Source organism: Oxyura jamaicensis, chromosome 7 (genome assembly GCF_011077185.1).
Source record: "Oxyura jamaicensis isolate SHBP4307 breed ruddy duck chromosome 7, BPBGC_Ojam_1.0, whole genome shotgun sequence".
NCBI classification, from domain to species: domain Eukaryota; kingdom Metazoa; phylum Chordata; class Aves; order Anseriformes; family Anatidae; genus Oxyura; species Oxyura jamaicensis.
In genome coordinates this window covers 12213684-12237467 of record NC_048899.1, presented here as the reverse complement: position 1 = coordinate 12237467, position 23784 = coordinate 12213684, and the positions used below count along the sequence as shown (strand labels likewise).

Here is a 23784-nt window from a genome sequence, read left to right as displayed (position 1 = left end):
AAAAATTAAGATTCTCTCCCTGTACCGTTCCACCAAAGTAGCTGCTGCTGTGGAAGTAAACAGGCTTCAGACTTAATCCCCCAATTTATACAGCATAATGCTTCAGGGATAATACAGACAAAACTACTGAAGCCCTTTTAAACACCATTACTCTTCAGATGGGAATGCCACTCCCATTCATCTTACTACAGAAGACCTGCAAGTGATTTTGTTGACATCTTAATCTTGTTTCTATATAGTTGCTTCAAAATGCACTAACAATAAAAAAATCACAAACAAGCCAAGAGGTCAAAAATCTTTCATTTTTCCCTGGGGCTTTCACTTGGGCTTATGGATGGGTTTCAATTTTTGATGAATTATAATGGAAACAGAAGCTCATTTCAGTATTATCTTTACAGAAGTGATTAAAATTTTATTTTTTTTTTTGTGCAAGCTGCAGGGACTTGGAAAAATACACATGCCCCTACCTGAAAAGGATGCTTGCTCATGCATATATCTACAAACTGAAACATTATATTTATAAAGCAATCAAGAGAGGTGAGAGGGAGACCTGGGATCCTCTGAAATACTCCTTCTGTCAGATAAATTTGTACCAAGGTAACTATGAATATAATGAAAGGAAACAGCTAACCAACAAAAAATACAAAATGGAAGAGATGGTCATTGCTCAGATCCTCATTGCCAGATGATCTGAACGCACGTTGCTGTGCTGTGGCACTGCATCACCTCTATCTTCTGTTACCAGTGTCCAACATCTGGGCTTTTGGAAAAATTGTATGGACATTTTCAAAAATCAAATAAACAAAAGTAACCAGAAGGATTTTCACCTGCCTTTCTTGTTGGAAAAAATAATTAGGAGACAACATCATGTTAATTGAAACAGTGTATGCATAGAAAATAATGAGTGGAAATGACAAATGGAAAGTATTTTGGTAAAGTGCAAGCAGAATGGTTGTCAAAATGACAGTATTAATTGCAACATATAACTCACAAATTCAGATCTGTCCTTCTTGTGAGGGAGACTGATTTGTAATTAATATAAACGTTTGGTAATCTGTTGACTCAAGAAAGCAAAACAAGATAGACCATATGTTGCAAACATGCCATTAATATAGTGCTTGGTTCATAGACTGAACTGTTTGAATGCTACTCAAGAAACTGAACATCAAGCAAGCCCTTAAGCATTTGCAGGATCAGGCTATTAAATGCTACACTGTTCTGTTGATCTGGCAAGAAACTAAGATACAGAAGTGGTTACCTACTGTGTGTTATTGTGTGCTACATTCAAATACAGTAAAACCTCACTAATTCCCACACTCAACAATTAATATTTCAAAGTTGCAGTCCTTCCCTATTTCTCCGCAGAGATCAGAGTTATTTTGTTAGCTCTGACATACACAAAAGACAGAAGTTTAATTTTATATAGAAAAAATATGATCTGAAAATTTCTATAAAAATCTACTTTCTGATCTTTAAGATTTGATAATTTGCCAGGTGTGTTTCAGCTATTAGTGAGAATTAGCAAGGTTTGATTGCTTTGATTGTACTCTAAATCCATTAAAGGCTGAAATCTTACCTCATCAGGACTAGGGATAATATTTACACTGACAACCTGATCACAAATAACAGATTCTGAATGTATTCTGTTCAAGCGACTCCTTAGTTCAGCATTCTGGTTGAGAGCCTTAAAATAAAAATTGCACATTTCATTTAAAATTAAAAAGCAAGTGTTAAACAGGAAAAAAAAAGAAAAAAAAGAAAAAAAAAAAAAAAGCTTATTCTCAGAAATTTCCTAAGAAATCACAGAATTTCCTTTCTTCCATTTATAGATAAATACCCATTCTGAGATCCTCTCTAACATGACTTAACCTTTTGGTTGGCTTGCTTTCAGTAATCTTCCAGGGTCAGGGGGAACGGATATTCTCCCACAGTATTACAGTTGCATTCTACCTTGATTCTTCAGATAGCTCCTTGGCAGCTATACATTTGTGTACATTACAGAAATGGAGAGTGAATGCATCAAGAAAGAATGAAACTGCAAAACAGCTAACAGGAACCACCTGAAAAATTCTTCATTTACAACTCTGCAGCGCTTTCTGAATGAAGGCCATCAATGCTAAGAGCCCACAAAAGGAAATGGCTTGCTTTCCAGTGGGTAAAAAAAATAATAATAAAAAACATAACCTCTAGCATCACTAGGTGCCTGTCTATTGAGATCAAACTGATAAATTTGAACTTATGTGCTCAATTCAAACTACTGATCCATTTGGTATCTGCTATTTTTTCTCCTTTGTTAAAGCCCAAGCTAGATTATAAATTTGGGTGCACATACACATCACCTGATGTCTAGAAGCATCTGTTTGTTGAAATCCAGACAAATACAATGTGTTACCCAAGAACATGAACTGACTTAAACCTAATATACCCTCAGTGCTAGGGATCATAGAAGCAAACAGCAGACAGACAAACTGATTTAGTGGATAATGTCTTTTATAATACAGTAATAATCTGCTTCTCCCTCCCCCAAGAGCAAATGCTGAAATAGATCCCATGATTGCACTGAAACAAAGTAGGACCAAAGCAAAATAGGTTAGCTTAAACTGTCTCTGAAAACAGTTTAAATTATGCCATTTTGCTTTGTTCTGAAATGGCCTGGGTACATTCATAGCTGTCATCTACCAAGTGAGCAGATACAACAGCTGGGCTGTAGCTTCTTAAACTTCTCAAATTTGGTCACGAGACTGGTCAAACCTATCTGTTTGACTGTGCCAAATTTCCACTTATTCACCATTGAGACAATGAAATATGCTTGAAAATTATGTTTAAACTAACACTGGAGGCCAGGAACTATAAGAACTATTTCATACAAATTACTAGTGAGTCTCGACAGGTCCTGGTTAAATTCTTATCAATAACCAGAAATGGTTACCCTCATCTTAGCCTTAACCTTTATTACAATATACAGCAATCAATCTGCATAATGTGTTACGCATCTTTGTCTACAGAAACATTATGCATCAATTTTAATCTCACAGCAATAAAAAAAATAACCACGGTAACAATAATAGTGTTCGAAATTTTCTTCACGTTTAGATGAAGTTTTGTTTGCCTTTAAATCTCTGCTTTCATTTCTTGCAGATGCAAAGTTCCAAAGAAATCCACTTTTTATAGTAACATCTTTCACTTCTCCTTGTCTATGAAATCAAATGTTCAAGTTATTTTGCAACCCAAAGATACATCTCATGGAATGGTGTAGGGTAAGAGTTCACCAGAGCACTTACTGTTGCTTCATCTGTTCTTCCCAACTAAAGCCAATGACAATTTTCCTTTTGGCTTAAGTGGGAGAGACACCAGCCAGTAACAACTTAGTATCTGAAAATCCGATTTATTCCTGATTATTCTGTAATCATGTAATAACCCATGATTCCTTTTGCAGTTGGAGACATGGACATACAAAACAAATCAGAAAATATACATATAAAACTTAATTAAGAAAATGAGACTATCTCCTTGACTGTGGTGGAAATAGCTCCAATAAAAACATATATCATTTGCATAAAAATCTTTGATAGCCTTATTTTACCTTGGAAAACAATAATAAATGCATGCTTACACAAGCAAACGATATTCTCCACATGCACTGAAGTTAGGCCTATGTTCTCATGTCCATAACAGAACATAGGCCATAGTTCTGGTTAAGAATCTGGCCATTTGATTGGCTCCCTCTACCTCAGGGAATGGCCAAAATACAAAAGAAATAGTGCATTTGGCAAATTAGATGTGCCTGGAATCAAATCAAGAACATACCTGAGAGAGGGACTGTCTGAGGTGTGCTATTTGAGCATTGTGACCTGTAAGATCCTGTTCTGAAACAATCTGCTTAAGCTTCTCCTTCTCTATAGCTATGCTGTTAAAGGCAGACTTCAAAAGAGAATGCACTAAGGAAAAATGGAAAAAAAAAAAAAAGAAAACAAGTGTTGTCTCAGCTATGGATCTGCACATTTACATTTACTAAAATATTTCAGTAATAAAGACATAGAGTGAGATTTCCATCCCACAGTTACATAAATTTGTAACAAAGATTTGAACTTCAAGTAATCTGTACCCAAATTAAATACAAACACTTATAGCTTACAGGTTGTAATGTGCATACAATATGTTCACATATGTCATCTGAGCATATTCTTGATGCTGAGCATATGGAAAATCGTATATTTAGAAAACCTGTGTCCAATGTTGTCTTTTTTTCTTTTTTTTTTTTTTAGAGTAATAAAATGTAAAGTTCTCATAAAACTTAATATTGCACTGATAACAAAGATTACTTGGGCTTTAAACAGATTTTTGATAATTTTAAAGAAATTAGTGTCACATTTTTCCTGTGTTTGTTATGTAACAGATTGCAAACTGACAACAAATACTTTTAAAAATAGCATTTTGCAGTATGCAGGACCATTCTTTTATTAGCAATTCAATGACATTTCTAAAGTACATTCTAATAGTAAACACTACTTTTATTGTTTCCATTGATGTAGAGAACATCTCACAAAAAACTTGTGACAAAAACACCCTGCAAGAGATATATGTAGTAGTGGCTTTTTGATTCATCTTTTGGAAGAAGTAAAACAAAATGTTTGGAAATTCAATCATGTATTTACAAGGTGCAAAAAGAAATTTGGAAGTTTTCTCAAAACAAAAAACAACAACAAAAAAAAAACCTTATCAGACAGACTTTACCTATCTCCATATTCACAACATCCATGGAAAATATATTAAGGACAACACATGTCATCCTTATGTAAGCCACGTGTCCAGCTAAAAATTCTCATACAGTATCATCTAATACAGATGAATGTCTTGGTCATAGCTAAGTGAAGGAAATAAGAAAACACAACAGAGAAGCATAGTGAAGGAAAGGCTTGACATTTCCAGTTACCTTTTTGAGCCATCAGGCAGAATTCTTCTTGAAGCTTCATGTACTCAGTGGAGCACTCCAGAGGGTCTGTTACATGGCTTGGGGGAGTCTGAAACTCAATGTCTGCACAAAGGTTGGGATTGGAGGAATGCAGCCGAACAGGTGACATTGTAGCACTGAAAGGGACCTACAGAGAGAAACAGTAAATAAATATTGTTTAAGGTGCAACCAACCATTTGATTTTGTTGAAGCAAAACAAATTCCTTCTGAAAACAAAATACATGATTCACAATGTGAAGAACATAGTAAGAAAAAACATTTAACTTTTTACTGTCCAAAATCTCAGTACAGTTGATGTAGAATACCTTGTACTTCTGGAAAATTTTCACTGAAACAGGCAAAAGAAAGCCTAAATACAGAACTAACTGCTAACAGTGGAGCATTTAAATTCTAACATTTTCAAAAATGGACCATGCTTTTAAAAAGATTGGAAAGTTGAACCACCAAACATGCTGTTTTATATTTTGGCAGAGTTCTTATCGTATGAATCTGTCTTTACAATACCAACATCTGAAGTATGCAAGTTCCTCCACAGATCTATAAATAGGATACAATATTCTCAAATATGTCATTGACGTTTTTGAAAACTACTGGTTTCAAAACCAGGTACACCTTGAGTTGAAACCCACTGTACTGGTAACTACGAACAGGGAAAAAGCATGTAGTCTTTCTATATTCTTTCTACTGAAACAAACAAAAAATAAATCAAAACTCCATCTGACTTTCATTTAAAGTATATAAGCCATAAATTAATGCAAAGAGATGCAGTTTAGTAAAACGCAGCAAATATTTTAGATTATAATTTCCACTTCTCTTTTTCCTTTTACACTTTTTAAGTACATATATATGCATGCCTACCTTATTTATAAGTTACATATATAAATGTATTATATGTACTGAACAGTTACCTATATGCTCCATATGCAGAGTATGGATACTGCTGTTACATATGTGATGTGTGTATGAGAGTATATGTTGTATTTTATTTTAATTTTACATACATTTACATACATTGGTATAAAAAACAGGCCAAGTACCTAATTTTCAAGTCTAAATGCAAAGGGAAGGCATGCAGAACTACATTTTGTTACTTCAACATTAAACACTTTTAACCACATTCAACACATTCAATCTAATTTATTTTATGATATTCATCAAATGTATAAATAAAGAATTTCCACACTGCAGCCCAATGTAATCATTTAAATATGAAAAATGGGGACAAAAAATAAAATGTGTTATCTGAGGCATGGTAAAAGCGGCATATAATATAAAAAGTCATATTACTAAGATTTATTTATTTATTTATTTATTTATTATGAACAGATAAGTTATATACTGCCATCACTATTTGAAATCGGTACCTTGTTATTTGATTAGATCAGAGAATGGTTCTATAAATCCCTTCCCATAATATTTGCCATCAACATATGTTTTAGGTTTCTTATTCTCTGATGAAACTCTCAAAATTCTATTGTACCTAGTCATCGTATCCCCCTTCAACCTGGAGCACTTTCTGCAAAACACCACTCTGCACCCTGCTCTTCAACTTCCAGGTACGTATAGCACAAACTAATGGCCCTATGACACCTATCCAGTGTAAACTTTATCCTCTTCTCTCATGTGTTTTGATTTCTAACTGCACCAACAAAGTAGGTATTTTTCATTGGACCTAATTTTTGACTCATATCAAGAAGTCTTTATTAACAAGGGATGTAGAATAAATTCCTTCCATGCATGCTGGACATTTGTCCCTTTATCTTCTTTGCCAGTACCAGACTGCCTCTCTCTAAAGCCAATCAAACTCCCTTATATTTTTTACACAGCTTAATTTTAAGTTTCCTTTACAAAACCTTTTCTTTTCTTACACAAGAGTATACATTTCCAGAACTTTCTGCCTGGGCACACTGCAAAGGTCTAGTTGCTCCAGGCGGCTCTAGGACAGCTGAGTAGGTGGCTACAGCATAGCACTGTGTGTGGGGAACATGTCCCCAGTCCTCAAACCCATCCTGAAGGCAGGAAAGAAAGCTGCCCTGTTATAGCACAGGAGCTCGAGGGAGCCCCGCAGCTCCACGTGCCCATGGTGACAGGGCAGGCTGCCCCAGCCCCACGCAGACTGGAAGATCTGTGGCCCTGCTGCCTGCACATGGGGGTTTCTTTAGACACTTCTTGATGAACCTGGCTGAAGAGACCTGCTCTAGAGTCATCACTTCTGCCTTGTACCTCAGCTGGCCAGGCCAAAAAGCAATGTTCCTGCAATGACGTTTGTGGAAAAAAGAATATGTTCTACAAATACTGTCACACTGTTCACAAGAAATGTACGTTTACATGACAGAGACAAGTAGCTGCTTTGCTGATCACTTTAGATACAAGAAACAAAAATTCTTAACTGTTGACTGATATAAACTCTCCTCATCTGCATCTTTCAGGAGAGTTTCCAAGTTACTTTTCACAACTGATGAAAAACATCAACACTGTACAAACTCCTTCCCTTGAACAGTCTAAGAAACACTGCCACATACTCTCTTCACTCTTTTCCTTTCACTGTCGTGCTTTCTCTTACGGTAACTTCATACTGCCTTGAGTACTTGTTTAATTCTTTTTCTATTTTTAAAATATTTAACTCCTTGACACATCCCTCTATTTTTTTCCTCCTCACTCTTCTAGACATAACCACAGGTGTACCTTGTCCTGACTTTCTGCTTTATTCCAGAGGCTGAAATACCCACTCATCCATCAGCCTCTTCAGAATTAGATATCCATGTAGGAACAGACTGTTCCTGGTAGTGTGGTACAGGAAACAGTGGTACAGGAGTCATTTTGGTGCCTCCAGCTTTCCTCCCTCCTGCACTTTTTCCAGCTCTTCCAAGACCTCCCTCCTCAGCTCCTCATGTCAGCAGCAGGTGACAACTGGACATCTACCACCCCTTTTCAATGTTGGCTGCCTTGCAGTCCAGGACCAGCTCAAGTATTTGGTCCACTTGAGCACTCCTTGGCACAGCCCATTTCCAGGCTGTTTAGCTCCTACTGGACTTTCTGGTCGAGCCTCCCATTGACACTGTTCAGCCATGAAAACTGAGATGGGGGTAGATACCACTGCTAGGTGGGCAGACTGATGAGGTTGGACTACCAATCAATTATTGACTGATATGCTGCATCAACACCCGGCATCAACTGATTACAGGATATTAAATTTAGATGAGTTAATTTGGGAACTGGAGTAGCAGTGACTTCTCTCATGTTTTTTATGAGGACCTAAGAGTAAATGAGGTTTGTGGTTCGGGCAGCCGGGCTTAAGCAGAAGCTGTGTCTGATCTAGTGGATTTTAGCTATGGGCTAGAGCTGCAGACCCTAGAAAACTTTAGCTTGATGTTCACTGCTTGATCTCAGCAAGGGTTTGTGTTTAAAGCTCAGTTTATTCTTTAGTTACACAGAGCTCTTTTTCTTATCTGTTTTTGTCTTCCCTATCTAGCTGTTGCACTAATCAGCTAAGGGACTAGCCTAATGTCTGTATTGTGCATTCCAAATAATTGCTTTCCTGACAAGGCAGCAGCTGAAGATATACTTACGATGCTAATTTGATTTCACATATAGCACCTCCCCTCCCAGTTAGCAGCCCCCACATTGATTTCAGAGCTCCAAATTTTGTTTCAAAGACTTGGAGACTTAGCAAAATGAAATACACTAGTGGTAGTAATATGACTTTTTGGGATAATGGAATGTAAACAGAAAGTGTCTTAAATGGAAATGCTAACCTTGTATTACTAAAAAAAAAAAAAAAAATCTAGAAATTTCATGATTTCATGTTTGTAGCAAATCTCCTTGGTTCTGCTGTCTTGCTATGGACTGTCACAGGAATCTTTTAGAGAATTTGATCATTTCTTTCCATTTTGAATAATAAAGAGAGAGTATATCAAAGCTATGTTCAAATAGTGCAGGGCCTGAGTCTAATCACCATCTGCACTTGCCTAAAGGAGGAGGGACATGTACCACGAAAACAAGCTCAGACCCACATCTGTGAAATTCAGTTGTGTCAGGCCTGACCACTTCTAAGTGATGCAGCTGAGAGTGGGTAGTATGGACACCTCCATAAAGCGTAAGAAACATCTTTATAAGCTTATTACACATTCAAGTTGCACAGCTTCCCATCTTTAGAGCTATCCCTTGATTTTTAAATCCACTCACTGTTGTAGCCACTGCAGCTGCTAGTCTCTGCCGGCGTCGTGTTGTGCTGAACTGGCCCTTCGGTGCCGGCCCTTCCTGACAGTGAATGCGAGGAGAGAAGGAAGTAGAGAAAGAGAAGGGAAGGGGTGATGGGACACAGGAAGATGAAAGGTGATCAGAAAAGGGAAAGTCTTTAAGTGGACTTCAATTTTGTTAACTCGTATGGCCTACACATTCTGAGAACATAAAGCATGTTCTCACCTGTGTATGCCAGAGACTTACATAGCTAGGCACTTCGCTAAAATTATCTCCATAAGTTGTGGACTGCAGTGCACTCACTAAGACTACAATAAATAAATAAATAAATAAAATGAAATAAAAGTTAGCTCTGCATTTCAGAGCTGTAAGACAATTATGGAATAAGAAAACAAAAAGGATGCTATGGCATGGCAGAAAACACAAAACCAAAACTCCTTAGGGTCACTTGACCATCTAGAAAATGAATTCTGGAAGAGATCACTTTGCATTCGTGGAAGTGCATGAACTGCGTTTACTGGAGATGCATGCATCTCAATGGTAAAACTTGTTGGGGTGTGTGTTATAGGGAGCTTGCTTATGTAAACATTCCTGTGCACAGCTCTAGAATTTCTGTGTCCATCCCTGGGCTTATTTGTTCATTTTTCCCACACACCATTCTTTGAGTTCCATAGGATCAGATTTCTCCTATACATTACTAAAGGCAAGGCTTCCAAAGCAATGCAAAATCTCAGATAAAGCAATGCAAACAAAAACTAAGTATTCTAACAACTACTTCCTTTTCTGCATGCCTAACATGTATCCTCTTCCTGCCTAATTTCACTTGTATTTTACTTTTAAGAAAATTCATCTTGCTACATCAAAGTCAAGTACATGGTACATCAAGTCTGCCTAATGAAGAAGAGCTCCACACGTATCATAAAGCCCTTCTACTTTATGTCTGATCAAAATGACACTATTTTGAAGTAATTTAAAGAATTTGGAAGACAAGAAAAGCCACCTTTCTGCTTATAGAAAACAAATTTTAATTCCTTTACATTCTTCTTCCCCTATATCTTTATCTACAGCCACTTCAGTATTTTTAAATCTATATACATTTTTACTTTTTTTTTCTGAAAGCTACATGGGCACCATGGAAATAAAATAACTGGACACATGGACATCATCCTGAAGAACAGAATATTGTAGTCCAATTATTAGCTGAAGTCTCCATACCCTCCACCCTCTGGTAGATGCTACTGGCAATGCTACATACTGTGGAAGGTTTTTCTGATGATGGCAGTAAGAGAAGCCTTGTTTTGCACCTTTTTTGTAAAACTGTTATATTAAAAAACATGTATAAAACCTATAAAACAGACAGTACCAACTTCATTAAAGTAGATACTGCATCATATGCAGAATACAAAGCTCTCTGCCCTACAGAAGTATGTCTGTCCTCTGAATAAGAATTTAGAAGAATGTTACAGTTTAATAGGGACATATATGAATTTATACATACATGTACAGATTATATACATACATGCACAAATACATATATGAAGCACTCAAAATCTGCAAGATGTGGAATGCAAGTATACTTTACTAAATTGGAACAACGAGCTCTGCAGAACCACTATCCCCAAACACAATATAACGTGACATAAAAATCTGAGTTACGATTAGTAACATTTATGTAAGTACTTATTTAAGGGAAAAGGTAGCAACCCAGTCTTTGGGTCTGGTTGTTCACGAGCTGAAAGCCTCAGTAGAGCAAGCTGACTTTTCAGGTCACTCTGTGCTAAATAGTTTTGTTAAACAAATTCTCCCTCCACCCCCTTTAAATCAGTCTTGGAACTTTACATCTTAGAGCACTGAAGGAAATCAAATCAATGATAGTTCATTTTGATCAGTAGTACTGTTCAGTAGTATTTTATTTTTTACTTCCTTTGAAGATCTTTAGAATGCCATGAGAATGACAAATTAGTCTTTTACCCAAAGAAAAAAAAATGTCAGTTTTTGTACAAAAACTTTGTACAAAAGTACAAAGTTTTACATTTTTTACAGTACAAATTTTACATTTGTAAAATGAATGAATACAGATCAACTAACCTGTTGTTGCAGACTATTTTCTTAATACATTTTTAAAAAGACTCTTTAAAAACAAAATAAGCCTCCTTTATGTAAGCAATCCTTCTTCAGAGAAGCAGTCCAAGTACTTTTTCTTTTGAATTTAAGACTGTAATTTAAGCTGTTTATTCAGAAATACTTAACCCCAAATCTTATAAAAGTATACACGTATGTTATGGTCAATGCTTTTTTACTTGGGGAAGCAAACCCACTTTTGTCAAGGGGATTAACTGTGTGAGCAAAGTTAAACGTATACAGAACTGGTATACCTAAATGGTAAATATGTACTTGTAAAAAAAATAAAATAAAGTAGTCAAACTTGTGTAAGTTGTTTAAGTACAAAGTGTTTAAAATATACTTTTTTTATACACCTACCACTCATATTCTAGAAACGTGTTAGCAGGAATACAAAAGCTATCTTACTAACTCATTATGAATACAATACAGAACCTCACTGGGAGAATTCTCTTCTTCCATCTTATGTAGTGGACACAGAGCTAGAAAAAAAATACAGCTTTGTTCCCCATTATTTGTGAACAAGTCAGCTATTTACAGAGCTCCCTAATTTTCAGGCTCCCTGGAAGGACGTTTCTCAACGTCATACTGCCAAAGGCTCTTTTGATGGTAGTTAACAATCATTCTAAAATACACTGGTGTGAGTATTTCAAATAGAAATAATAGTACAAATAATAGTACAACTAGCTAGAAGTTAGAATATTAGTATTAGCATTATCCCATAAAACTAGTAAGATGTATGGAGGAATGGGGAAAGGAAAAGGATAACAAAAACTTTTCTGGTATCAAATCTGTCCACCACTTATTAGCAAATTATGTGTAGCTTCCATGAAGAAAGTATTACAAATTAGACAAAGTGCTTCTAAATAGTGGATTTCCTTATAAATAGTTTATAAAGAATTGGCATAGTCTTGAAAAAATTTACCTATAAAGAAGGCCATTGAATCTAGAAGGAATAGCTAAAAGAAGAACAAAATGGGACTGCAAGCTTAAAAAACCCTAGGCATGTGAAGGCAGTAGAATAGCAACATGAGCAAATTATGAAAAACACAACCAGTCAGAGTGAGGCCATCTTGCACAGATCACAGCTTTAGACATTTCCTGGGACAGGACAGTCCTTGGAAGAAATGTATTTGAGTTCATAAAGCTAGTTAAGATACCAGAGCAGCCAAAAAGGAGTAAACATCCTTCAACTTGCATACAATTTAGAATCATTTTATTTTTTCTGTTTCCCTGCAGATTAATTTGTAAATCAGTCATCAATAATTTAACGCTTTGCTCTAATAAAATAAGCTTTATATTTCCACCATTAAACTTGCCAGAAGTTAATGCCTGCCAGTAGCTAACTTTGTTGTTAAGCAGATTTCTTTCTCTCCCCAGCAGTGACAAACCCAAGCAGAGCAGTCCATGCACACAAACTCTCTCAGGGAAATCTGCAAAGTGACCATACTTGAGATATTCAGGAGCACAAGACCTGTGAAGCCACCAACAGCAGTTTGAGAGTCGGGTACCAAAAGGACAGTCTCCCACAGAAAGCCCAAGATGGTGTCACTTTGCAAGGTGCAGGCAACACAAGAATGACTTGCAATTCCTCATGGACCACACTAGATGATCATACATTGACTGCTTTCATAATTTTTTCATCTTTTATTATTATTATTATATTTATTTTTTTGTGGAGAGGAATTTCTCCAAGACCACTGTGGTATGAACGAAGAACATGCAGTATTGACTTTCTTTTCACAGACACCAAGTACTTGCATCCATTTTCCTCGTATTTATTAGTAGCCTATAATATTCAGCAGCAGGAAAACACAGTGATCCTTCAAATGCTGGGGATAGGGTATGACATCAATCACCAAAACTCCTTCTTTACAAAATGAAGCTTTACAAACCTAACAAATAAAGCCTTTTAAGCCTAACAGATACTTTATTGTACAACCTGTTATCATTTATCTAGTATAACTGTTAGAAGAAAAGTCACCTAAAACAGCTGCAATCAGAAAGCTGGCGCAACTACAATTTCTTCTTTCCTTAAGATTGTCAGTCTTAAATGAGCCACAGAGTACTCTATATTGTGCCTCTGAGTCACAGAAAAGTCCTTATTGTGTCTCTAGGGAACATATTAAAGGCTTTCAAAGTTTGCATGAATTTCAAGGAATTTAAATGGATTAGAAGTTGCTGACATTTATTTATTCTGCAACAGACAGCACTGTGGTGATTGCTCCTGAAGTCAGTTGACTATAGTCTTCATTAAAACTTGCTGAGTTATGAAAAAAATAAATATATTTTTTGGATTAGACTTCAAAACACACACTGACTTCTGACAAAACACAGTAAGACATCCTGGATCGAGCAGTGATCTAAGCTTCGTATGCTTATTTTTGTGCTTTTAGTTTTAATCTCTCAGGCGGTAAGGATGGGAAAAATTCTTTTTTCTTCATGAAATTTATTTAGTTTATTCAATTTGTTCCCATAGCAGCCTTTTCTTTAAGACAGAGCTTTTGAGAATACTTCTAATTGGTAACATTCCTAGTATAGGTCTTAACAAAGACAACTGGCATGTTTAGTATTTCACTCATGTTTTCTACTTTTAGCTTGATGTCACCTGTTCAACTGCCCTTCTTGGCAAGTTTAAGATGAAACATCAGTATCCCCGTGTGCTGCATGCATATTGCTTTTTTTGCACCTTAATTGACTAGTGTTCAGCTTCTCCTCCTCTCCCTAGATGGCAATGTTTTCATATGAATGAAAGTAAAATCAATACATTTTTCACTATCTTATCTAGGTTTTAAGCAACCAACTGAGATTTAATTTACATCATCAGAACCATAAAGGACAGTACATTGACTTCCTACTTTCAGTTAATATAACATTTCATGCTTAAAAATTAATCTAAAAGTACAGTGAAAAAGAAAGCATTGTGCATTCAGTACCTGAAGTTGAATTTTTGCATCTTTGCTGACACTTTTTGTTCTCCACCGTCTTGTGACCCGCTTGTCTTTCTTTGAAATATCTACACAGTTAGCCTACATTACACAAATAGTTAAAAGCGACAAAGTACTATTACGTTGACACAAGCAACACAGACAAGTACACCAAGTTAGTAAAGAACTGTAGAGTTAGACATTGACAAATTAGAAAGGAAGGAAAAGAATGCTGCTGCCAGGGCCCGCAACTATGGTAGCGACCAGGTGTAGCTACCCATACACTTCTATAAACAAATGGTACTTATTAAATGGTAAATAAGTATTTAACTTATTTAGCAAAACTATTGGTATACCTTCTTCATAGTGCACAATATTTAGGACCAGATTTTGAAACCCTCATGTATTTCTATTCTGTTACTACTCCAAGCAATGCAGGGTTCACCTGTTCCTGAAACCAATGGTAAGCCTTGTTATCTCATTGGATATGAGATATGGATGACTTTCCAATGCAGCAACACCACTGGGAGATTTGTGTACTCAAGGGGACTGAGTGAAAAAAAGGAATAAAGTATTTAGGATTTAGGATCTGCTGTTGCTTTCTTGTGGTCAGTCACCCTGAACTGGGAAATGGTGCAACCCTCTTAGGACCTTTGTGACTATGCCCTTTTTCCTAGAACATGCAGTGTGCTTCATCTTTGAGGGTTTGGGTCTCCACTCCTTAAAAACTTAAAAACAGTTTCTTACTCAGTACAGTAACAATTCCTTAAATATAATTTCAATGCATACATCTATTTCTGTTGCAATAGTTCTTAGTTCTACTTTTGCAAATGACTTAATCATTTGATTCATCCTATTTAAATCAGATAACATCAAATTAATACACCTTATCTGTTTACACATTAAACACTTACATACAATTAAGATAAACATGCAATTCAGATAAACTTTTCATCCAAGAGTTCCTATGATTTCAGAAAATCATTCTAAGTTAATAAACAATGTATTTATTCTTCCCTTAACACAAAGAACAAATGTTTCAACATGATTACTTTTTCTCAAACATATTTACCTGCATGTCTGTGAAATTTGGTGCTGACTGAGTTCTCTGCAGTATTTCTAAATTTTGAAGAAGTTTACTGAGTTCCACAAGGTTTGACTGACAATGAGCAAGATCTAACATACATGAAACAAAAATACATTAGGTGCTTCAGTTCAGACGTATTTTTTTGCCATGATGTCCATCATTGGCATTGTATTGTATAAGAGTTAAATGCCCCAAACCCTACTAAGGTATCTAATAACCTTATTTTCAGAGATGTTGAGTGTTTTTTATATTTATTTGAGTCAGCAACAAGACAGAACCTCAAAAGTTGATTGCATTTTAACAATTATATCCATTAAGATAATATAGATTATCAAAATAAATTTAAAAAGCATCATCCCACCACATGCAAAGAGGGAATTTCCCACCACAAGCATCTAAGTACCTGAAGAGCTCCCTCATGTTCATGTAAAGATGAAACTTAACCACTTTCATTGACTGTATATTATTTTATATCAACAAGATGTTTTGCTGAAAGAATAAGGCACAAAAAAAGTAAAGACTAACCTTCTGCACATCTGTCCATCTCTTCCGAATCCTGCAACCAGGCTGCTACTTTACTCTGACCAGTAGTGCAAGTTGCAGGAAGACTGTTACTGCAAGGTATAGGAGACTGCCATGGGAAGTTATTTTGTTGTACCTAAGACATAATAAAATGCTTACACTTGCTGTTGCATGTCTTGCTCATCATCCTACTTTTGAATAAAGAAATAAAATAGGCATTGTGATTTCAGTGGTATCTGTGATTTGACTATATACTTCCCCAAGATGCAGGGGGTTCTGTAGAGCATAATGAAGAAACAAACTAAGCACAAACTCAGAAGCACACTGTGTTTGCTAACCACTGTGAAATGGTGTTAGACAGATTTAGACAGAAAAATAGATTTATTTCCAATGCCAAAGGCTAGAGCAAATTTTTCCGGAGATGTTGAATTCTTTGCAGGATCTCTATAGCAGCCTGTTTATGAAGGCTATGGTACAGATAAATTAGACAGTCTTTCAGCTGTGTGCTCTCAGCTTTTTGCTGGCCATTGGTTCCCCCAGCAGAAGGTCTTCACCATTGGCATTACCAGCAAAGCCCACTGAAACTGCCCTTAAGCAAGCCTAGAAGGCATGAGTTTCCAGAAGGACACAACATACCTTTCCATCTGATACATTAGCAGCTGGTGAAGACTCTGTAGTAGAGGCTGAAGGGAATATATGGAAGCTAGCATCTCTTGGAGATCTCACAATCTCATTCTGACGGTACAACCGGTGGTGGCGTAATTTTGAAACCCATGCATCAAATGAATCCTGGGACTTCACCTAGAAAGAAACTCACTGTCAAGAAAGTTTCAAAATATTACTCTTTCCCCCTATCTTTTACTGTTGTTGGTTTTTGTTTGTTTGTTTGTTTTCTAATTATTATTATTTATTTCCACTGCAGATGAAAAGAGAATAAACATTTGCACCATTTTTTACCTTCAGATGATAGATATGTTCTTCTGTGTCAAGATCTATTCTGCGAGCCTTCTTTTTGATGGACATAACTGATAAACCTACATCTATGCTCCCGTGTACTTTGCCTTTCTGTATCTGAAATCAAAAAGCAGGGTAAGAAATTAGCAGTATCATGCGCTTCACTACAGTTAACAGAAAAATATCTTGTGCTGATATGTTTTCCCATTTTAGGAATATTTTAATATAAAACCACATAAAAATTAAAACCTCAGTCAGACTAAGCACTTAGTGTTTTTATAGATGAGAAAAACATCTCACAAGTGTTTAGTGCAGTCCCAACTCCAAATGAAAAATGTGTTAGTTCACACCAGCACACAAATACAGGTAAGTGAGAAGCTGAGAAAATTAGACAGCTCTTAGCTCCCTGCTGTTACAGCTTGATGGTTATTGGTATTTAATCTAACTAATTTAATGCTACCTCCTATATCTCAAGTACATTGTATTACTTCTCTGTCCTATCCACATATCTCAGAATAATCAGCTCTCACTAACATTAAAATTGAAAAACCAAAACACATGGTCGGGCTAATCTCTCAAGCACCTTCACTGAATAAATTATTTTAAGAAATGTAGCTTGTATTTTCATAGAAGTGAGAAAAGCCAGAAACTTGGGGGATATAATTCAAGCAAAACCTCACACACTTTATATAGCTCTCTCTCTGAATCCATCAGCAACTTTCATGGGTGTGATGTCATAAGTATGCCTCGTATGAGAATGAGGTTTAATCACTCTGGCAGGTTGAATTTGAATACAAATTTTAAAATAGTCTGCAACTTTACTTACATCAATTGGTGACTTTGAATATTTTAACAGTCCGTTATCCAGGACAAAAAATCTCTGAAAGTGAAAAAAAAAAAAGAAAAAACACCTTATTTTATTTATGAGCCGATGCAATTTAAGATATGCACAATTATTTAACTGCTAGAGAAAATGATTACCCTGTAACAATTAAGAGTGTTTATGGGTTGGAAATAATATAAATATGGTAGTGAAAATTTTTAATTCTTGTTCTATTACAACAGTGATCTTTTAAGCAAGAAAAGCTAGATTCTCTGTTTCCAACAGTATGTTCTAGGTTTAACTTAAGAAACCTCAAAAAATAAGGTTGTTTGGTTTTTTGTTTGTTTGTTTTCCAGTCAATTCAATAATGTCTACAAGAAAGACACCATGGGCTGAAAGAGTTAAGTATTTTTCTTCATTTTCTGCCTGTTTTTCTTCCCAAATTATTATCCAAGACTCTGTAAGCCATCTGACATAGAAGGGAATGACAATGTTTTCCTGATGGGAGCCTATTAAATTGACAATATGAGGAGGGTCAGTACTTTTATGGCAGAAAATATCTCCTGAAGATGTTTCTGGAAATGATGTCAGTTGCACAACAGATGGTACCAATATCTCACACATTGAGAAAACAGTGCTTTGCTGGAGACATAACTTCTTGAATAAGATGTCAAAACAACAGGGTTGTGTTTTTTGCTTTTTACTAGGTATGGTCATTATGGACTTCAGAAAAACATGGTATTAATTTCTTATTCCTCTGCCTCTCTAGGTTCCACAGACCAATGACCTTTCCTCATATTCCATTTCAAAGCATACTGTACTTCAGAAAATGGTGAGCTAATCGGTAAGTTGTACACATTATATCTGATATGCTACTAAAGCACTTTGTGAACCATCAGAATACAACAGAAAGCATTCAGTAGACAGATGATGGTACAGCTTTGCTAGCAGGTTACTAGCATAACACACGCTAGTACTGTCTCTCAAATTCACTATGCTCTCAGCACAAAGTATTGTAACAGAAACTGCAGGATATCAAAGCAGTAGTTGAAAAAGAAAAACCTTATTAACGAGTCCACAGTTTCTAACCAGAAGTTCAGCATAAATACCTAAATGAAATATAAGGCAGAATGAATGGGGATGCTGAACTGTGAAGGTCTTGCTACATTAAACATTGTTTACTGGTAACTGGTATTTTCACTGGTAACTACTCTAAAGTCAGCATGAAAACAGGATCACCAGTAGTAAACTCCTTTACAGAAGTGTGAAAGTTAGACTCCCCTTGTTCTCTTTTTAAGTTCCTAAAACAGACATTTGTCTAAGAAACAACATAGTAACATAATGTATTATAAAAGAGTGGAAGCAGTGGGTTATCCCGTAAGTTCTTATTGTTTTTTGCTTGTTTGCTTTTAGTGTTTTGTTTTTAAATAAACTCTCCTTTTATGTTCTTTTGGTGTTTAAATATAACATTAGGCAGCATGGTCTGCAATGTTGAAGCCACAAAGCTGTGTATGCAAACTAATTCTTTACACAATCTGAAGAAAAAGTCATACACTGAAATCCTGGGCATTTGTTTTACAGCCATTCTATTTCCTCTAGACAAAACATCCCAACTCACAAAATTAAGTAATAATCCTTTGACTGTTTTATGAGACCTTTACCTTGTGCCAACCTTTTAAGGGCCATTTTCTCTTTTTCAGCATGAAGCCTTCATGTTTGTCTGGCTTCTGGACATTGGTCTGGCCAATTTTCAGACCCTCTATGATTTCCCAGCTGTCAGGTTCCTGGTGAAAAAGTATGAAGACACATTGCTTAATACTTGTGTGTACACATAATATAAAACTGCATTTATATGTAGCACAAATTCTCCAGTGCAAAACAAAGAGTATCTCTGCATTGTAAGAACTAAAAGGATTGGATAGATGTTACAAGTAGAGCATGGGAAAAATCTGTGTGTTAAAAATCTACCTTTACTCAGAGTACTCCTCAAAAAAATAATGGGATCGTGAAATAAGATGAGATGAGGTAGAAATCTTACTGCTAACTATATGTAGCGTGCACTTTGTGGTATTCCCTGCTCATAAAAATGTGTAACTTTTCTATCTTTAACGTACCATCTACATTGATTCTGGATACTCTGATTTTTCCTTAAAATCAGACAAACAAGCAGAAGAGGTTTGTTTGTTGTTGCTTTGAACATAGCCTAGCTCTTGTCATCAATGACATTTTGTGACACAGAGTTTCAGAGGCTAATTGCACCTTTAGGAATCTGTAAAAGGAAATTAATCTTTTTAAAATTTTCCTGTCGTTCCTTTTCACTGCATTAAGAGAATGCATAGGGAAGCTAGCTAATTTTCCCCCTAGAGAAAAGAATATGAACTGTATCATTTCAGACACAACCAGCTGTACTCCTTTCTGAGAGCCAATTAAAGCACATTGCCTGCACATACCACTTGTTATGCATGACGACTTGTATGACTTGAGCCTGACTTGTGATATACCATAATGAACAGATAAAGAACAATGTTTTTAAAGAGCAAAAAGAGCCATGCCTTTATTCACATTCTCTTGCTACTATTGCAATCAACAAAATTATAAGTATACTAGATAATTGTAAATTAGCATTTTCTCAACTGCCACAACTCCCAGTGATATTATTAAGTCATTGGGAGAGGAACAAGGTCATCCTGCATCAAACTTTTAAAGAAAAAATTTTCCTCCACTTTCTACAAACCTGTTCGAAGACAAGCACTGTCAGCCTTTCCTAACTTTCCAAGTTACACAGCCCTGATAACATGAACATTACCATTGTGGAAATACAATTTTAAAAGTAGCAACAAGCTATACATTTACAAACCTCAATAAGAAGTTGCTAATCTGACAAGGATGAAAAGCTCTATTCCAAACACTACGTATGCAAATTTTAATAAAAGTTTTTACTCAGTTTAACTTTCCCTGCATAACTGCAAACTGGAACTATCATGGTGCTTGTAAACACTGTGCTCAAGAACTATCTTTTTTTCACTGTGATTTGCTTGGACATTCTATTTCCATTACTGTAGAAGGAAGCACATATGCATTATTTTCTCCCTATGAAGAAGCACTTGGCTCTTGAGGGAGGAAATTAAACTATGAGTCCCCTGGGGCAAGCAGAGGATCTCTCTCCACTACTCTGCCAACTGACTCCTCACCATATTGATTTCTCCTTTAGAAGATCAGCTGCAGGCATAAGTCTTTTATCTACTAGATAACATCAGTATTGATTACTTCTCAACCAGAAATCACACAATCTCATACAGCTATTCATTTAAACAAAAGGCCAGATACAGGGGGACAAAATGAGCCATTATTCAGTGCAATACAGATACCTACCTTCTGCTGCACCAGTGCCACAAGCTGCTATAAAGCCACCCTGACAACTGTAACTGTGGCTCACCCCAGTCTAGGTTTGGTCTGAATGTGCCCTGTAAGAGGGAAATTATGCCATAGACCCTTCTGCTGCAAGAACAGCAAGAAGCAAGGGAAAAACAAGGTGATGGTGATGTGCTTGAAGGGCCTCCATCTGATGTTGGCTCATCCAACAGCAGGGCCAGGAAACACACATGTAGCTTACAGACACAGGTTCTGCTTATACCTCAGGTTCTGGCAATAAGGAAGCCACTACCATTTTTTTTCTGAACCTTGTCTTTTTGTATACAAAGCTTCTTTTCTTTTCAAACAAAACAGAACAAAACATTTCATTTTATCCAGTGGAACAGAATGTTTCATGTGGGATTTCCCAGTACTGTTTCAGAATTTGAACTTTTTTTTTTTCTTTCCTGCCAAGTATTCCATAACAGTATCCTCACATTTTCAGTAACAATCTTACTTTTTTATTTGAAGTATCTTAAAATGAAATCTTCTTTCTGAAGCATTAGACTTGTCTGGTATCAGCTATTCCAAAATTCAGGAATTCAGCCAGGAGGACATTGACTGCAAAGCACTGCACACGAAGCTGCATCTTTCAGAAACTGGTGATATCACCTCTACAGTTCTATCAGCAACAGCCATTCATGGGGACAAAAACAACCACTACCATCTAAATCCTTAATTTTGCTAATACAACGTCTACTAAGGATTACTGACTTCTCTGAGACCTCAGCTGGCAAACAGGAAGCTCCAGGGTAGGCACATAATGGTAACAGAATGGTAGGCACATAATAATAACAGAATCATAAAAAACAATATCCCAAAGCTGTTAGTCAAACTAGGTTGTAAGCACAGAAGGAAATACCAGCTAGACCACAGCCTGTGCTTTTGCTTACCTTGGATAGAGAGATAGGGTCAGTTTCAAGGAACTGCTTGCTTAAAGAAGGGTCTGTGCTCCCCGAAGAAGCCTTCCGCTCCAAAATATGTATGCTCTAAAAATAAAAAAATAAAAAAAGTTTTTAAAGATGACCACTTATCATTCAATGTTGTTTTTTTAAATACATACTCAGTAACGAGTGACTGATCATTATACCCTTTGTAGAATATAATTCAAGGTATTTAAAGAAAGTATAAAACTTTCTATCAGCATCATGGCTCAAAACATATATAAAGTACTACCCATGCATAACGGAACTGCACTGTTTGTCTTCTAGGGCAACAGACATCCCTTTCCTTCCCCTCTTTCATTTCTTATCATTGGTTCTAACATTAACTGATCTATTCAATCTAAAAATGACTGGAAACTAATAAAATAAAATAAAATAAAAATTAATATAAAATAAAATAAAATAAAAATTAATATAAAATATAATAAAATCCAGGAAAGGTAGGTAGTGCAGTTCTTGCCTATGAATACTCAAAGTGCTCCCAACCAGATCAAGCACATTTTCTGTTGAGCTATGAGACACTGACCATAAATATCATGCAGTGGGCACCACCAGACATTCACTTCCAAAACAAACCAGTACGCATAAGTTATTACTGCCCTGAACATATTCATTATCACATCTTGGCTTTTTGCTGAAGTGAGGTGAAGTAACTCATCACTTGAGTGCTTGCAACAGACTGTAGATGTTCACAAGATCAGTTAATGGGTCTGTGCTGACATGTTTGCTGGTGAACATTTACAAGGCAAAACAACCTCCAACCATTACAGCTGTTTTTCTAAATATGACTACTTCAAAATTTTGTATCTTTAAAGACTGGTACAAATAATTTCAAAACCAGCCTTGAAAAAACATTCCTTTAAAAACATACAAACAAAAGAATAAAAGATGTCTTCCCATTTTCCAGAAAAGCACAAAGTTTATTCATATTTTGTAAAACAAAACAAAACAAAACAAACAAAAAAAGCAAACAAACAAACAAAAAAAAACATGCTTGCTACAGGTTGGGAAAAAAATAACCTCATCCTGACTGCTTGGGTTTGCATTTTGTCTTCTGGTGAAATTTTGCTACATCTCATGCTAATATTTGGTATTCTACCACAGCACATCAGTAGCACTGTGGATTGTATCTGTGAAATGATAAAAAACGGTTTCATTTCCAGCACATGTAGCACTATGACAAACTATTGCAATTAGAGTTCTCTTAAAAGGGCAAGTTTTTTTCAACTCAAACAACAATTACATTTTTGTTTACAATTAAGCTTCTTTACGTTCACTGAAGAAGAGATTACAGAGGTACACGTGAGAGAAGAAATAAGCAGGGAATATAAAAATACATATAAAGAGAAGACTAAATGCTATTGTTTATACAGACAACTAAGTACATAAGGACCATAATCAAAGCAAATTACAATAATTACAGCTATTCACATAAATGCACATATAACACGGGATGCATCTTGCTGCAGAGAGACTCACAGACCTTTCATGTTCTCTTTCAGTTTGCAACTGTGAATGAATAGGAAAACATGGGGACTGACTGCTGTCAATGAAGATTAATAAGCGTCCCTGCCACTGTGCAACAATAATTGGTATTTTTTTCAGTTACTTTTAATTTAATTTTATAGTGAAGAATGAGGAAAAGCAGCAGTGTTATTGTATCTGCCACATCCCCCAGGGCCAACAAGCAAGAGCTTTGTCATCTGTGCTTTGAAGTCTTTCTGCTTTATCAAACAAAGGCCAACTTCATTATTTAGCCCAATGTCCACTACCAGCCAGATAAGGGATATGTTTATTTAGCACAAGTTCCTACATTACATGTT

General features: G+C 36.0%; 1 protein-coding gene across 6 annotated transcripts in view; it reads right to left on the bottom strand.

Annotated features, from left to right (window-relative positions):
- The window catches only part of OSBPL6 (oxysterol binding protein like 6), a 97243-nt gene that overhangs the window by 20717 nt on the left and 52742 nt on the right, over positions 1-23784 (bottom strand). Inside the window, exons 3-14 of one of the 6 annotated variants that reach the window (XM_035331414.1) lie at positions 21911-22006; positions 19268-19390; positions 17610-17663; positions 16787-16900; positions 16466-16630; positions 15833-15965; positions 15293-15396; positions 14230-14322; positions 9158-9232; positions 4934-5099; positions 3808-3938; positions 1577-1684 (exon numbers count right to left, since the gene is read on the bottom strand). In XM_035331414.1, the coding sequence (XP_035187305.1) occupies positions 1577-1684; positions 3808-3938; positions 4934-5099; positions 9158-9232; positions 14230-14322; positions 15293-15396; positions 15833-15965; positions 16466-16630; positions 16787-16900; positions 17610-17663; positions 19268-19390; positions 21911-22006 (1362 nt within the window). The remainder of the gene's footprint in view (positions 1-1576; positions 1685-3807; positions 3939-4933; positions 5100-9157; positions 9233-14229; positions 14323-15292; positions 15397-15832; positions 15966-16465; positions 16631-16786; positions 16901-17609; positions 17664-19267; positions 19391-21910; positions 22007-23784) is intronic. The other 5 variants (XM_035331418.1, XM_035331416.1, XM_035331417.1 and 2 more) reach the window with 5 other exon arrangements.